General features: G+C 53.5%; 2 protein-coding genes across 6 annotated transcripts in view; one reads left to right on the top strand and one right to left on the bottom strand.

The window, feature by feature from the left end:
- Positions 1-336: 336 nt before the first annotated feature.
- Positions 337-7,568, bottom strand: LOC135295718 (low density lipoprotein receptor adapter protein 1-like). Of its 5 annotated transcripts, XM_064411365.1 has the most exons (10): positions 7,485-7,507; positions 7,364-7,453; positions 5,647-5,789; positions 5,016-5,128; positions 3,995-4,109; positions 3,512-3,584; positions 3,037-3,149; positions 2,054-2,106; positions 1,114-1,199; positions 337-950 (listed from the first exon to the last, which is right to left on the bottom strand). In XM_064411365.1, exons 2-10 carry the CDS (start codon positions 7,446-7,448, stop codon positions 793-795), a joined length of 939 nt encoding a protein of 312 aa, XP_064267435.1. In that variant the 5' UTR covers positions 7,449-7,453; positions 7,485-7,507; the 3' UTR covers positions 337-792. The 5 variants fall into 5 exon arrangements, with proteins under 5 accessions (XP_064267435.1, XP_064267437.1, XP_064267436.1 ...); XM_064411367.1 differs by having other exon boundaries at positions 1,114-1,151; positions 7,364-7,568; XM_064411366.1 differs by having other exon boundaries at positions 1,114-1,154; positions 7,364-7,568.
- A 17-nt stretch (positions 7,569-7,585) lies between these two features.
- IFT172 (intraflagellar transport 172) overlaps positions 7,586-14,767 on the top strand; it is a 37,574-nt gene continuing 30,392 nt past the window's right edge. The window contains exons 1-9 of the mRNA XM_064411358.1: positions 7,586-7,748; positions 8,186-8,329; positions 8,406-8,518; positions 9,005-9,044; positions 11,629-11,694; positions 12,067-12,146; positions 13,310-13,397; positions 14,231-14,445; positions 14,543-14,666. Coding sequence (XP_064267428.1) covers positions 7,710-7,748; positions 8,186-8,329; positions 8,406-8,518; positions 9,005-9,044; positions 11,629-11,694; positions 12,067-12,146; positions 13,310-13,397; positions 14,231-14,445; positions 14,543-14,666 — 909 coding nt within the window. The 5' untranslated portion in view covers positions 7,586-7,709. The remainder of the gene's footprint in view (positions 7,749-8,185; positions 8,330-8,405; positions 8,519-9,004; positions 9,045-11,628; positions 11,695-12,066; positions 12,147-13,309; positions 13,398-14,230; positions 14,446-14,542; positions 14,667-14,767) is intronic.

The following is a 14,767-nucleotide window of genomic DNA, read 5'->3' on the forward strand; positions in this document are numbered from 1 at the left end:
GAGACACTTCAGAGCAGCTGGCACACAAGGGCTTGTGCCTGCCCTGACCTCAGCATGGTCAGCATCAACTCCTATCAGTGCAGGTGACATTCACAGGTGCTCAAGACACCAGTACAGCACAGCCTGAGCCTGCTCTTCCCCAGTCACAGAGGCACCCTGGGCCTTGGCAGCCCTCAGCACAAGGAGGAACTGTTCCCTCACAGCTCACAGCCAAGGAAGATGTGGGAGTTCCAGGCTCCATGAGCATGGGGCACAGCAACCCTCACCACAGGCAATGCAGAAGACACCGTACCATGCATACTTATGCATGGTGCTCATTCAGCACTCAAACCCAAATGACAATAATAAAAAACTCAATTTATTTCACTCTGAAGGCAGAGCTTTCCTTTAAAAACCAGGTAATTTCATTTGTGAGAGGGTGTGGGGCTGAACTGCAGGGGAAAGGCCTTCATCACGCACTGCTCCAGACCAAGAGCTGTTGCTCCCTGAGGGTGTACACTGCCTGCATCAGGCAGGCTCAGAGCACGCAGGGTGGCCCTGCACGGCCTGGCAGTGAGCAGAGCGAGGAGCACAGGTCCCCCCGCCCAAGCTGGGAGCAGCTGCAGCTCGAGGCGGTTCATGCAGGCGGCACATGGCAGGGAGCAGGTGCTGCAGCCTGTGCACTCCATGGCAGCAGTGCCAGCAGCCCCCGTGCCAGCAGGGCAGTGCCAGGGCAGCGGCAGGCACTGGCTGGCCCAGGCGCAGGCACAGGGTGAATCCTGAGTGGCTGGTCCATTGTTGCAGAGATTTGGCTTAGCCCAGGGGAGTCTTGGGGCCAGCAGTCCTGGTGCCAGTGCTGGGGGAGTCTGCAGCCCCTCCCAGCACCATCCAGCTGTCCGGGGGTGGCCCCAGGCGGTAGCACAGTAGCTGTGCTGTAGGAGAGCTCGATGGGGGCACAAGAGGTGTTAATTCTGAAAAGGGAGAGAAAGGAAGATACAGACCATAAGGTGTACAGCTGGGAGCCCAGCACAGCCGGCAAAGGGAAGCAGATGTTCCCAGGTGAGCATCAGCCCTCCCTTTGCCTTACAGAGGACATGTTGGGGGATGAGCCAATGCAGTACTGAAGAAACTTACCTGCTGGGCTGTGGAGTCCCCTCCCCAGCTCCTCCATGCTGCTTTGGAAGAGAACACAGCATCCATCATACCCCAAGCATGGCCTCCTGAGAGACACGGCATGCTCATGACGCTGGCACAGCAGGAATGGCACAACAGCAGCAGGCAATGGGGGTGCAGAAGGCCCTAAGCCCCCTGCTACCAGACTCCTCCCAGGCCAGCCTGTCCCGAGATTGCAAAGCCATATCTCCTTCCCATCAGGAGCTCCATGTCCAAAGGGGTGGTGTTTCATTGGGCTACACATACAGCTCCAGCCTGTGCACACATTGGCTCCAGCTCAAGCCAAGCTCAGACCTGCCAGACCCAGCTGGGTGCCCACTGCCATGTACATGGAGAACAGCCACAATGGAACAGGCCTCACAGGCCCACCACCTGCACTTCTGCAGACCTGCAGGTTAATCCGCTGCTGGACTGTTCCATCAGCACCTCCCCAGCACAGGACACACACCATCAAGCTCAGCCCACACCCCAGTCCACACAGAAGTCAGCATGACCAGGCCTCCATCCTGGTCCAACCTCCAGGGAAATCAGTGGGAGAAGGGGGATAACTGAGTCCCAGAGACATGTCTGGACAGGCTTGCCCCGACAAAGACTGGCAGAAACAGAGTAAGAAATATCTCTGGGTGCATCCTGGGGGTCAGTATCTGTACCCCAAATCTCTACTGCAAAAGCTAGATTGCATGGTCTGTTCCTCCACCACTCAACCCTCTGTTCACTCGAGTTTTCAGTGGATAGAAGCAGAGAAATACAGGAAGCTTCCCCCTTGGTCCCATGCAGCTCTCCTCCATGATCCCACCATGCCCATGGCCTAAGCAGCTCCCCTTGCAGGGGGCACAGAGAAGGAGACAAGACAAGTTTCATCAGAGAGATCTCTGAATACAAGCAGCAGCTCATCACCTACCCAGACAAGGTTTCACTGACATTATCATCTTCCTCCTCCTCCTCCTCTTCCTCCTGGCAAGCAAACAAACAAAACCCCACCATGATATCTCATTGCATGGGCAGGTCTCTGCCAGGAGTGAGGCTGGGCTGCTCAGACCCCGTCCAGCCCCTTCACAAGACACTCACTACCTAGGCACAGTACAAAGGTTTCCCACAAGCAGTGGGAGAAAGATTGGAGTGCTGGGTTGCCAGAACCCTCTGGGCTTGGGCACACAAGGACAGACAGGCGATAGCTAGTCCCACATCCCCTCCAGGTGCAAAGGCCCAAACACAAGCTGAGAGCATGGACCATGCTCACAGAGCTGCTGACACAGTGTACCTCTGCCCAGGGACAGTGGTGGGTGGTCACACCCTGCAGCTGGAGAGGCAGGCAGAGACTACCAGGAGCAGGCTGCACACAGGTACAACCCCAAGCACTGCCAGGGTGGACTCACACTGGAAGCGTGAGTTCAATGACCAAGCATCCAGAAGTTCCCAGACAGGGACATAGTGAGACCAATATGACAATGCTCCAATTGCTGTGGCCATGCAGGAGGTAGGTACACTGTAGATGGGCTGGGCTGAGCCTTAGCCCAGGCTGGCAGGATTATGATCCAAGGGTCCTCTCCTTCAGAGGCAGTTCTCAGCCCAGCCATGAAACCAGGTGTGCAACCCAGGTCCCAGGTCCCTGTATGACAGGGCCAGCAGAGCAGAGCTGAGGCTGCAGCAGTGCTGGGTCTGACAGCAGAGCTCCTGGAGCACAGATACTAAGGAACTGCACCTGCTGTGTGAGCCATGCATCACAGTGCACCTCCTCACATCAGGCTGCCATGTGTGGTGGGGGTTGTGCAGGTATCAGCAGGGTTCTGGGAGGGCAGGAGCAGGGAGCTGCAGAGGGGTCACTCTGTCCCTGCCCTAATTCCAGACAGCCCTCAGCATGGGCCTGACTTGCACATACTGTACCCCAAAGTGGTGTGTGAAGGGAGCGCTCCCTGGGGGGGCTGGCTCACGGGGTCTGCCGGCCTCACTGCTCTCCAAGACACATGAAGGGTGAAGGGGCTGATCCTGCCTAGAGCCTGGGATGGGGCAAAAGCAGCAGAGTTAGTGTCTGCAACCTGCAGAAAGCCCAGCTGGGAATGTACAGGCAAGACTGTGGGTGAGGAACAGGGAATCTCTGCTGTGCTGGCAGGAGGGTGCAAACAAATGTGAGGGGTCACTGCTTGGGCCAGGTACCACCAGCCCTGAGCTGGGCTACAGCTCAGGCAATGCACAGCAGTTCAGCATAGAGAGCAGCTACACTTCCCACCCCAGCTGAAGATGGGGGAGTGGCAGAGAACACAACATAGGGACAAAACATTCTCCCTGCCTGGTGTGTTTCACCAGAGAGACACTGATTCAAGAGCTATGCAGTGAGATACATCTGAGAAATTCCTCCTACCTGCATGTGCTGCTTCCCAGAGATCCAGTGCCATCTGAAAGGCCTGGGCCACAGTCAGAGTCACAGCCTGGGCCTGTGTACATGAAAGAGAGGGAATGCCTGCTTCCACCTGGGCCCACAGTGCAGGATAACCCTACTGCCATGAAATCCAAGACCCCCCAGCATCCCTTGCTGCCTTTCTCTCCAGAACATACAGATGGAAGGCCAGAGCTTAGTTTTCTGTCTGTCAGCCCTTGGGGGTGCTCTTGAGCCACCCCTGAAAGCAGACCCTCAGGAGCTGGGACAGGAACTCCTCAGGAGCTGGGACAGGAAACCCCCCTTTACTCACTCCCCGCCTGTGCAGCACACGAGCACACCTCCTCCCTGACTCCAAATCCAGCTAAGGCTCGCACAGGTAACGGCCTTCTGTCACTGAAGGGGAAGAAAGCAGGCCCTTGCTCCCACCCATACCTCACAGAGCCAGAGCAGAAGGTAAGTGCTTACAATCTTCTTCTTGGGTGAGAGGAAGGCATGGCACTCCAGTGCCCCGCTCTCCTGGCTCTGGGCAACATAAGCAAAGACTTTGTTCTGCAGCTTGTCTGTCGTGCAGTAGGAGATCCTGGGGGCAGAGAGGAGCTGTCAGGACAATCCAGGACCCCTGGAATGGCACTTCTGCTGCACTCCCAGCACACCAGCAAGCACTGCTGACAACCTGAGGCATTCACTTGCCCGAGCTGACCAGGCAGCCCAAACCCCCAGCAAGGGCCAGAGGCTGCCTGGTACCTGCGGCAGAGATCACTGCATCCATAGGCACTCCCTCCTCCTGTGTCATCCCAGAGTGCCCTGTAGTTTTCTGATGGCCAGCTCAACCCAGTGTGTGAATTCAAGCATTGGGACAAGAGGAGCACAGAAGGACGGGTGATTGCCTCCAAGGACACAGCTGGGGGCCAGGCAGAAGGATGGTCTGACCTGGCACATCAGCTCTGGTGCTGAGACCTACATTTTGCAGCAAAGAGATGTCCTGGCTCTGCTTCCCATCTAGTCACCAGACTGCACATTTACTGCCCCTCACACCCAGCACCCACAGACATCCAAGCCAGCCAATGGACAAGTGGCAGCAGGAGAAATTAACATCAGTTCTCACAGCAACTGCCTTTAGCCTGCCCAAGAAGCTGCAGCCAGAAGGGTGGTCCAATGGCAGTGGAGGCAGACATGCAGTCCCAACTGTGAGGCTTTTCCAATCACAAGCCTCAAAATCCTGCTGAATGCCAGAATACAGAGGCAGGGCACAGGAGATGATGGATGGGCTGATGAACTCAAGACTACCCATGACCCTGCCTACACTCAGCCTCAGGCAGTGATGGGAGCACAGCAGAGAGAGGGCACAAGCCTCAGGGAGCCAAGGAAAGACCTAAGTTTGAAGGTACTGCTGACAGAAGGCCCAGCCCTCCCCGGCTGCTCAAATTCCCGTTAGTCTTCAGCTGGCTGCTGGGGAACACCCAGCCCATACCCGTGACATGCCCACCTGTAGATGGAGATGTTTTCCACCATCTCCTTAGTGTCTGCATCCTGCAGTGAGATGCCCCTTGGAGACACTGTCAGAATCACCTTCTGAAACTTGCGAGCTCCAACCCGTGCCTGGCAATGGAAAAACACCAGCAATCTCTGCAAACCTGGCAAGGGTCTTCACCTCACCCCCTTGCTGGAAGGAGCCCCACACATACAGTGTACAGTATCACTCACTTGGATACTTTCTGCAAAGGCTCCTGCTGTAGGGATGGGATAGCAGAGTCTGGCAAAAAGGCACGCCCTGCACAGAACACTCTTCAAATCTGTTCACTCTACTGCCACACACACAGGAAAGGACAGAACCCACTTCTCCCAGTACTTCACCCTTCTCTCCATGCTGTGGCAGGCACAGCTCTGCTCCCAGCCAGGTTCAGGCATAGGAGCAGGTGGCTGGGGCTATCCAGCAGGAAGACAGCTTCCCCACAGCACACAGGCAGACACTAGTAGCCTCCTGCACGCCACCCTCCTCTTGGGAAGGGCACAGTCCCTCACTGGAGCTCAGGGCTAGGACACAGACACTCCCCTGTGCAGGAGTGCAGGAGCTGGGCTCTGACCCCACACACCAGGGCCCCAGGACCGAGTCTCACCGTGGCCACGATCCTGCGGATGGCAGCAGCAGCCATGTCTTCTCCTTTTGGTTTTTCTACCAGCGTCATGCCCAGATACTTGAGGGTGAAGCACATCCCCTCAAGCAGTGGCTCCTGCATATCGGCCCAGCTCTCAGGAAGCTCTGCAAAGACAAAAGCCCTTAGAAGCCATGTGCCAGCAGCTCCACAGCTAGTCCTGCCAGAGCCACCCCCCCACCCATGGCTCCCAGCAGCAATGTTGCTTCCTGCCCCCAGCAGGACACTCTCCTGGCTCTGTGCCACTCTCATAAGAGGAACAGAAGGAGTGGGCAGTTCACCCTTGAAGCTTTAGTCCTCTAGCCCCAGAAGTCCAGGCTCTGTCAGTGCTGACAGACAGCTCCTGCATATCTGCACAGGGCTGAGGATGCTGCAGCCCTCATTGCTGTCTGCAAAAACCTTGTATTCCTAGGTCTCTTCTGTTTCATTACAAACAAAATGTTCTCTGCAGTGCATTCATCTCAGCCACCTGAGTTGATGGCACACCTGAAGAGCATTCACTGCTATGCTCAGATCAAAATCCCCAGATTGGCCCAGTGTAAGCAAAGCCAAACCCCTTGGCATCTCACCTGCAGCAGCAGGGTGCCAGGGCAGGGGCAGCTTAGTCAGCACTTGTGGTCCCATCTGGGATGACTGAGAAGCAACTGCACCACAGATGCTTTGTTAAGAAAGAGATAGGAATTGCCAAGCTATGTACTGTTCACACTAAGCTAATACTTTTCAGGGTTATTTTCACCTCTTCCCTGGGATTTGCTCCCTGAGCATTACTGGCACACTTGCAGAAGGGTCCAACTCATAATTGGAATATCTGAACCCACAGGGAAATCAGGAGACCTTATTTGCACAGCATACTCTTCCACAAGTGCCAATTATCAGGGAAGCCGCCTGGTGCCATGCAGGCACCAGTGACCTCCACCCCGGGCAGTAGAACCCTCTGACACTCCAAACTCTGAGGACAGTCCATGTATACCAGGGCTGCCAGGGCAAGTGTGGGTGCTCCAGCAAAGCCTCAGCAGCTGACTGAGAACAGCCAAATGCGGCCCTCCTGTGCCACAGGGTACCTGCAGGGTCATGGAATCATGCAGCAGTTTGGGTGGGAAAGGACGTTAAAGCTCATCCAGTTTCACTCCCACAGGCAGGACACCTTCCAGTAGACCAGGTTGCTCCAAGACCTGTCCAACCCAGCCTTGAACACGTCCAGGGATGTGTCATGGGTCGGTCTCGGATCCTGCCGGGCCGCAGACAGCAGGGGCTGGCCTGGCACACTCGCAGAGGACCAGGAGTGGCAGCCCGAGGGGCCCGAGGCCCGCGGAGGCCGGGAAGGTCCCCGGTGCAGTCCAGCGTGTTCCAGCGCCTGGCACGGCCGCCCAGGCCCGTCAGCCCACTGGCGCGGGTGGCCTCGATTCGCAGTGGGGCAGGAGGCGACAGCACGGGCAGCGGGGCAGGGAGGGCTCGGCGAGAAGCTGCAGCGCTACGGTGCCCCGGCCCCTGCGGCCCGGCCCCCTCACCTCCCCTAACCCGACTACGGCCGCTCCGCCCCCCAGTTCTCCAGGCCCCTCAGACTGCCCTGCAGCAGGCAGGGGCCGTATTCCCAGCCCGACTGCGCCGAGCTACGTGCTCCTCGCCCGGAGCGATGCCCGGCCCCGACCCCGACCCCGCACCCGCACCCGTCCGCACTCACTGCGCCGCCGGCGGAGACCCAGACCGTGTCGGGCGAGGCGCGGGCTCCGCAGCACGGCGCGCCCCGCCGCCCGCAGCGCCTCCATAGCGGAGCCGCGATCGAGCCGAGCCGAGCCGAGCCAAGCCGAGCCGAGCCGAGCCGAGCTGCTCCCTGCCGGTGTGCGGGGGGTCGGTCCCCGCGGGCTCGACGCGCTCGCGTCAGCGCGGCGGAGGCGGCGGGGTTGCCACGGCAGCGGGGGCGGGGCGAGGCGAGCTCCGCAGCGGCGGCGGCGGCGGAGCGGGCCCGTGGGACCAGCCCGGCCCGTGGCACCATCCCGGGCCCGGGCCCGGGCCCAGCGGAGGGCGCGATGCAGCTGCGGCACGTGCGGACCCTGCTGGCCCCGCAGGTCGGACCGGGCCGGGCTGGGGAGGATCGGGCCGCAGGGGAGCGGGCCGGGCCAGGCCGGGTCGGGGAGAGCGGCCCTGACCGGTCTGGGGCGCGTAGTGTGTCTGCTGAGCCGTGTGTGCCCACTGGGGCTGGTTGTGTGCCCTTTAAGCCGTGTGTGCCCGCTGGGGCTGGTTGTGTGCCCGCTGAGCCGTGTGTGCCCGCTGGGGCTGGTTGTGTGCCCTTTAAGCCGTGTGTGCCCGCTGGGGCTGGTTGTGTGCCCACTAAGCCGTGTGTGCCCGCTGGGGCTGGTTGTGTGCCCGCTAAGCTATGTGTGCCCGCTGGGGCTGGTTGTGTGCCCGCTGAGCTGTGTGCCCTCTGGGGCTGGTTGTGTGCCCGCTGAGCCGTGTGTGCCCGCTGGGGCTGGTTGTGTGCCCGCTGAGCCGTGTGTGCCCGCAGGACGGGACGGCGCGGGTGACCTGCATGGCCTGGTCCGCCAGCAGCGCCCGCTTCGCTGTGTGCACGGCGGAGCGCGTGGTGCTGCTCTACGACGAGCAGGGCGAGCGGCGCGACAAGTTCTCCACCAAGCCGGCAGACGCCAAGGTGAGCGGGGCCGGGCATGGGCCAGGCAGCGCTGGGGCAGCCGGCCTTCCCCTGGTCACACCGACCCCCTCCGCAGTACGGCAGGAAGAGCTACGTGGTCAAAGGCATGGCCTTCTCGCCGGACTCCACTAAACTGGCCATCGGGCAGACAGACAACGTTGTCTACGTGTACAGGATCGGCGAGGAGTGGTGAGTGTGCGGTGAGGTCCAGCATGCTCCATTCCGCCCTGCCATGGGCTCCCTTAGGCTGATCCTCACCCTGGCACACACTGCAGTGCCCATGTCCTGGCCTGCAGGGAGCCACACAGGTGCCTGAAGGGAGCAGCAGGTGAGGTTTCCTCAGCAGGGCCCTTTCAGAGCCGGGGCTGTGCGTGCAGCTAGCTGGAGTCTGTGTTGCCATCATGTGTGCAGCAATGGCACACATCTGCCCCACTGCAGCCTCATTTGCTGGCAGAAGTTGTGCTAATGGTACTCACAAAAGCAGTTCACCAGGAGTTTGGAAGCTCAGACTTTAGGGGTCTTTTTGGTTTTTTGCCTAAAGTTGTGATAGACTAGCAGCACGCAAAACTTCAATGGACTGTGTTTGGCAATATCAACCTAGACTGTGTATAAACAGTAGGGTGATCAGAATGTGTAGGGTTGCTGACAGTAATTTTTGTTCATATTTTTCTGCAGGGGTGACAAGAAGGTGATATGCAACAAGTTCATCCAAACGGTGAGACCCAGACTTCTGTTTGATGTCATTTCCTCCGGCATATGTAGGAAAAGACAGTGAGAAATCTCTCTGCTCATACTCACGGGTGTACTTCGCCAAACTGTACTTGACCTTTAGAGATCCTAAGAGAATCTCTAAATTCTGAGGCACGTATTGCTCATCAGGCTTCAGAGGTGTCTTAATGCCTGGGTGCAACCAAGTAAATTGTTGAATGATCAATGCAGTCAGTTACAAAACTTTGGGGACTACTTCAGGCATCAGTGGACGGATTGTTTTAAGGGAGTTGAAAGGGAAAAATATGCAACACTCAGAGCCCAACTATTTTTCACAGGTTTGCAGCTCTAAACTCCAAGATGCCTTATTAAACAAAATGTAAAGTGTGCAGAATTCTAACTGTGCAATTTCCACATGCTCAGTTGCCTCAGATTTGTGATTTCTGTCAGGTTTGCTCCTTGGCCACCTCTGTGTTCTGCTGCTCTGGCTCAGCCTGCCTGTGTCAGAGAGCAGTCTGCCCAGTAGGTGTTTGCCAAGGCTTGCCCTGAGATCTGCCTGGAAAAGGCAAAGGTGTTATGAATTGCTTGCACAGAAAGCCATCAGAGTGAGAAAATACAGAGTACTGACTACTAGTACCTTCAGAGGCAAAAGTCCCACAGGTGCCCCAGGCTTTCCAGGCAAGTGCCATCACCCCATAGTCTCTGTGTCACCAAGAAAGTTCTCTGCAGGGTAGGAGGAATCATCCTTCATGTCCAAATCGTCTGAAGACGTCGACAGAGCTGCTCCTGATGGAGTTGCTGGAGTCTGTGCCAGGCTTTCTCAAGCTGTCTCTCAGGTGAAGGGTAGCCTCAGCCTCTGGGTTGAAAGCTTTTGTGTTAGGGTTGGGTCATGGCCTGCCACTGGCTGCTCTGACTGCTGCAGGGAGCCCAGAGAGTTCTGTGTTTTTGTGACAGGAAAGCTGCTGGTCAGCCTCTGGTTTGTCTGCAGTTGAGCTGCTGCACTGAGTGGTCGTGAGAATAGAGTGTTATGAAGAAAATAGAGCAAAACGGGCTTGGTGTCCATTTGTCCCTTTCCTGAACAGGGTGGCTGTCGCAGGTGTGGGCACATTTAGCCTCCCTGCAGAACTCTGTCCTTGTGTACTGCTTGCTGCCTGCCCCTCCAGCTGCCAGCCCAGTGGGGGCCTCCTGGCCTCTCACAAGCTCAGATGCTGTGCATGGCACATGTACAGGATTTTGTATTTTTAATGTAGAAATTCAGTATTTTTTCTCTCATTTCTCATTTCCCCATGCCTTTTCTGTCACTTGTAACACATTAAATCCTTTTTTTTTTCCTGATGCTGTATGTCTGGGGTTTTACCACTGTGTCTGGCTTTCTGCTGTAACTTAATGCTGTTATGCTGTAATACTTCTCCTGTAACTAAATTTTTGAAATGTTTAGTCAATGTGACAGATCATTTATTGAGCCCTTTCCCTCTGCTACCACTGAGCCCTCTCACACACACAGTGATCCCAGTGTGTGATCACACTGGCAAGCCAAGCCTCCTGCTGAGGGCCAGGAGGACAAACAATGAGCACATCACCACTGTGTGAGGCTTGTTCCCAAGATTTTGTTGTGTTAGAGTGGAAAATAAGTCTGACAGATAATGAGGTAAACACACAAATTCCTGGGAAACAGGGGTAATGAAAATTGGTCTTGGTCATTGGTTGGACATTTAAATTATGAACAGTTTGGTTACCTTGAGACATTTTGTTGTCTGATTGTAGCTGTGTTTACTGATATGAATGATCAGAGCAGAGATGGAGGATTAGATAAATAGATGAGGAATGAATAAATGCTGATATGTATCTTAAGCAGTCCCACATGCTTAAAATGGGGCAGAGCCAGCGAGGCTCGTGCTGGTGGCACAGTGCTAAACACCAGCCTTCTTACTGACTGGAGTTCTGGCAGGGTAGATGTGAAGGGCTTTCATAAACCTTCTTGGCCCTCTCTTACAGTTGGGTTTTGTGGTCAGCTTTATTCATCCTGACTTCACCTCAGATTTTGAGAATACCTTTGGTTGGATTTAATGAGCGTGTTTCTACCTGACCTACTTGGTAGCATCTAATAACCATCTTACTCATCAATATAAAAATAAACACTATTTCTTATTAATCAAATAAAGATCCAATGGACAAGTATTCTCATAGCTATTGCAGAACTTGTCACAGTGAAATTGTATTTTATACATGTTGCAAAAAATCTTTCAAAACAGCCATGATTTTATACATTCACCAACAGTATGTGGCAAGCCAAGCACTGCTCAGTAAGAAATACTCACAAAAGAGCTCCAAACTGAACACATCCCTGTAACTTCTTTGCCCTCTCATAGTCCTCCTGTGCTCAATTACTTTGCCCCAGCTCATTTTTAGCTAGTCTACACTTCAGCATGAAGTAAGGTTTGTCCAGTATCTTCAGCTAATGTAAGGCCTGTCCAAATGCCCCATCTCTCTTGCCTGAACAGTGTCTTTTCATGAACAGTTTTAGGTGGCAGTGGGGTAGGAAGCTGGGTAGGGTGGAGCTCTTACCTCTCTTTTTACCTCCTCCTTTGCAGAGTGCTGTGACCTGCTTATTGTGGCCAGCAGAGAATATCATTGTCTTTGGTCTTGCTGAAGGAAAGGTAGAGAAACTTGTTATTTGTGTGACTTTCTTTCCCTTGTGGGGTCTGCCAGGGTCTGCCAGTGGCTGGGCTGAAGGGTAGGAGCCATCACTGTGAGCCACAGTAACAGCAACAGAGGGATTACACTGTGGACTTGAATTTTCTGGTTCACAGTTAGTCCCTGGAGGTTCTACTGGATCTTTTGGATATTTCTCCAAACTTTTCTAGAAATGTGGAAATGTGACTCCAATTTTTCCTCTTCTATAACATACTGAGCTTCCTGTGATTTCTTTCCCTGAGAGTGAACAGGGGAACCTCTGGGAATGTTACTTACACTGGGGGAGATCCGCATTCTACTGATGAAAGCAACACTGACCATTTTCTTTTTCTCAGGTTCGTTTAGCAAATACAAAGAACAACAAGTCTTCCACCATCTATGGGACAGATTCCTACGTGGTGTCACTAACTTCCAAGTGAGTATGGTATTGCTTTGGCCTGCCCTGTTTTGGCTCAGTCTCACACGTGCTGCTGGCTTGGCATAACAGGGACCAGTGTGGGAGGTTGCCAGTGTTCTTTTGCTGTCACTTTGTTGTCAAGATAATAACATACTGTGCTCTCCAGAAGGAATCTCTTCCTAAAATCTGGTACCTGGCTGTGCCACAGGAGCAGTCTGGTTGTTCTTCAAACACAGTTGAGGGTGAAAGTTTCCATAAGCTTACTTATATTCATTGATGTATTTGAATCTGTGACTTTATAAAGATTACATTTGTCCTCTTTATCTAAGTAATAACTAACATTAATCATGTTTAAGGGCTAAAAAACCTAACATTCTGCCAGATAAAACCTTTGACAAGGCTGTAATTAGGAATATAACCATAAAGTGCAATTTAAAATTATTTTCATTAATAAGATTTAATTCCAACTATTTTAGTATTCTTTACCTAAAAGTTGAGATGTTTCATGATCCTAGGAGTGGAATTTTCACTAAATGCTCTCATTCTGGTGACTGGTACATGATTGCTGGATTGCTACAGTGTCCATAGAATTTGTATTCTGTTCTTGAATCTTCTAATCTTCATTAAAAAGTGTTTCTCTGGGTACATGGTTTTCGGCCTGTTTCTTTTCTTTGCTCTCTTCTTCCTGCTTATCTCCAGAAGCACAAGACGTCAATGCTATAAAAAATGGATTTAGGCCTGGAGTTTTTGCCCAGGTTTTTTTATTGCCTACATTATGTTTCTTTCAGGGATTCCTAGTATCATAACACCCAGCCTCACTTCTGGAACAGTTCCAGTGCAAGAGCTGTTTGATGCACACTGCTGTAAGCACTTATAGGCAGAGTCATTATTCCACTGAAGGTCACTTATCTTCTGGGTTTTAGTAATACAGAAAGTTTTTTATTGTGATTTTACATGATGAAGACACTTAACTGGTCACTCTCCACTCGGGGTTCTTTTGTCTGCTTTCTTTTTATAGACACTGGCACAGGTACTTGATATTTGTCTTGTCTTTGGGGAAGGTTCTTGTGATGAGGAACATCAGCCATTAGCCTGGGAATGGCTGCTCTGGACAGGGATATGAGTATGAAGATGCAAGTCTTCCTGTAACATTGCATCATCCTGTCTGTGTTTTTCTGCAGTGTGTCAGGGAGAGGAATCCTGTCTGGCCATGCAGATGGAACCATAGTACGCTTCTTCTTTGATGATGAGGGTTCAGGTGAATCACAGGTACCAAAGATCTTTCTCAGTGAGCAAAATTCCTATTTGCACAGCCTTCTTCCCAGCTGCAGAGCTCTGGAAAGGGATCAAGCTTGGAGAGAGTGGAAATCTGGAGAGGAGCTGCAGGCTGTGCTTGCTAGCAAATGTTTTGGAAAACATTAATGAAGGCAGAACAGTAATTATATGCTTTAGAATGCACTGAGGGCAGTGGTAAGGGGGGAATTCATGTTTTTATGTATGAGGCATAAGGGTGTTCAGGTATCTGGAAAGATCTGATGTTCAAGTGTCCAGGAGAATGATGCTTGAAGAGATGGGGTTCCCTGGGGTGGCTGCTATTTGTCCCCACACTAAGTAGGGTGTAGTTACCACAGTTAATGTTGAATCTCAGTCTCACATTTTATCCTTGGACACTCAGCATTTCTCCTGAGCCTCCCACTCCGCTGTGCCAGGAGTCTCTCTGTGCTTCAGGCTGTGATGAAGGGGATGCTGTTCTCAGATCTTTTGTTTCCAGCTGAAGCAGTTTGAGCATGGCTGCTCTCTGCCATACTATCATGAAGATCCATCTATACTCTACTGTGTTGGGAGTTCAGTTTCAGTCTAGTTAATGGTATCAGTCTTCTTACTGGCATTAGAATTCTTCTCACACAGTTAATGAATATAATAGCTGATAAATCTCTCAGTTCTGGTTTGTCTTCCTACAGACTAGGCAGTTAGACAAAGCTGCCCCCGTGAACTGGGCTTTACAGAAGGTCCCATACTGGTCCCCACTGGGATAGCTGAGCACAGAGGCCAGCTAGGAGCTGGGGCCATTCCCGTGTTCAGAGTGTTCTTGTCTGCTGTAGGGTAAGCTGGCGGTGCATCCCTGTCCTCCTTACGCCCTCGCCTGGGCATCCAGCAGCATTGTGGCTGCAGGCTGTGACAAGAAGATTGTCGCTTACGGGAAGGAAGGCAGCGTGATTCAAACCTTTGACTACAGCCGGGACTCATCAGAGAAGGAATTCACCACAGCAGCCACGAGTCCCAGCGGCCAGTCCATTGTCCTTGGCAGCTATGACAGGTACCACGTACCTGACAGAGAATTCTCCTCTTTGTAGTCCTTCCTTTGTCAGCCATACACAGGTTTTAATGTCTCTCTTATCTCCTCTCTCTCCCAGGTTACGGGTTCTGAACTGGAGCCCACGGCGCAGTGCCTGGGAGGAAGGCAAGCCCAAAGAAATAGCTCACCTGTACACCATTACAGCTCTGGCATGGAAGAGGGATGGCTCACGGATCTGTGCGGTTTGTGTCATCAGTCAGGAGGCCTGAGCCCTCGAGTCTCCCACCAGGGGGATGTTTGTGCACGGGAGCAAAGTGGTGTGCTCAGGGGAAGGCTTTGAACG

This window comes from Passer domesticus, chromosome 3 (assembly GCF_036417665.1).
Source record: "Passer domesticus isolate bPasDom1 chromosome 3, bPasDom1.hap1, whole genome shotgun sequence".
NCBI classification, from domain to species: Eukaryota; Metazoa; Chordata; class Aves; order Passeriformes; family Passeridae; genus Passer; species Passer domesticus.

What these genes read in the sequence shown, in the direction of transcription:
- LOC135295718 (XM_064411369.1), bottom strand. Translation starts at nt 7,448, where the DNA reads ATGGAGGCGCTGCGGGCGGCGGGGCGCGCCGTGCTGCGGAGCCCGCGC. An exon ending in TCTCACCCAAGAAGAAGATT is followed by an intron (nt 3,585 to 3,994) that starts GTAAGCACTTAC and finishes TCATGTACACAG; the next exon opens with GCCCAGGCTGTGACTCTGAC. An exon ending in CCTTCACACACCACTTTGGG is followed by an intron (nt 2,107 to 3,036) that starts GTACAGTATGTG and finishes TTTGCTTGCCAG; the next exon opens with GAGGAAGAGGAGGAGGAGGA.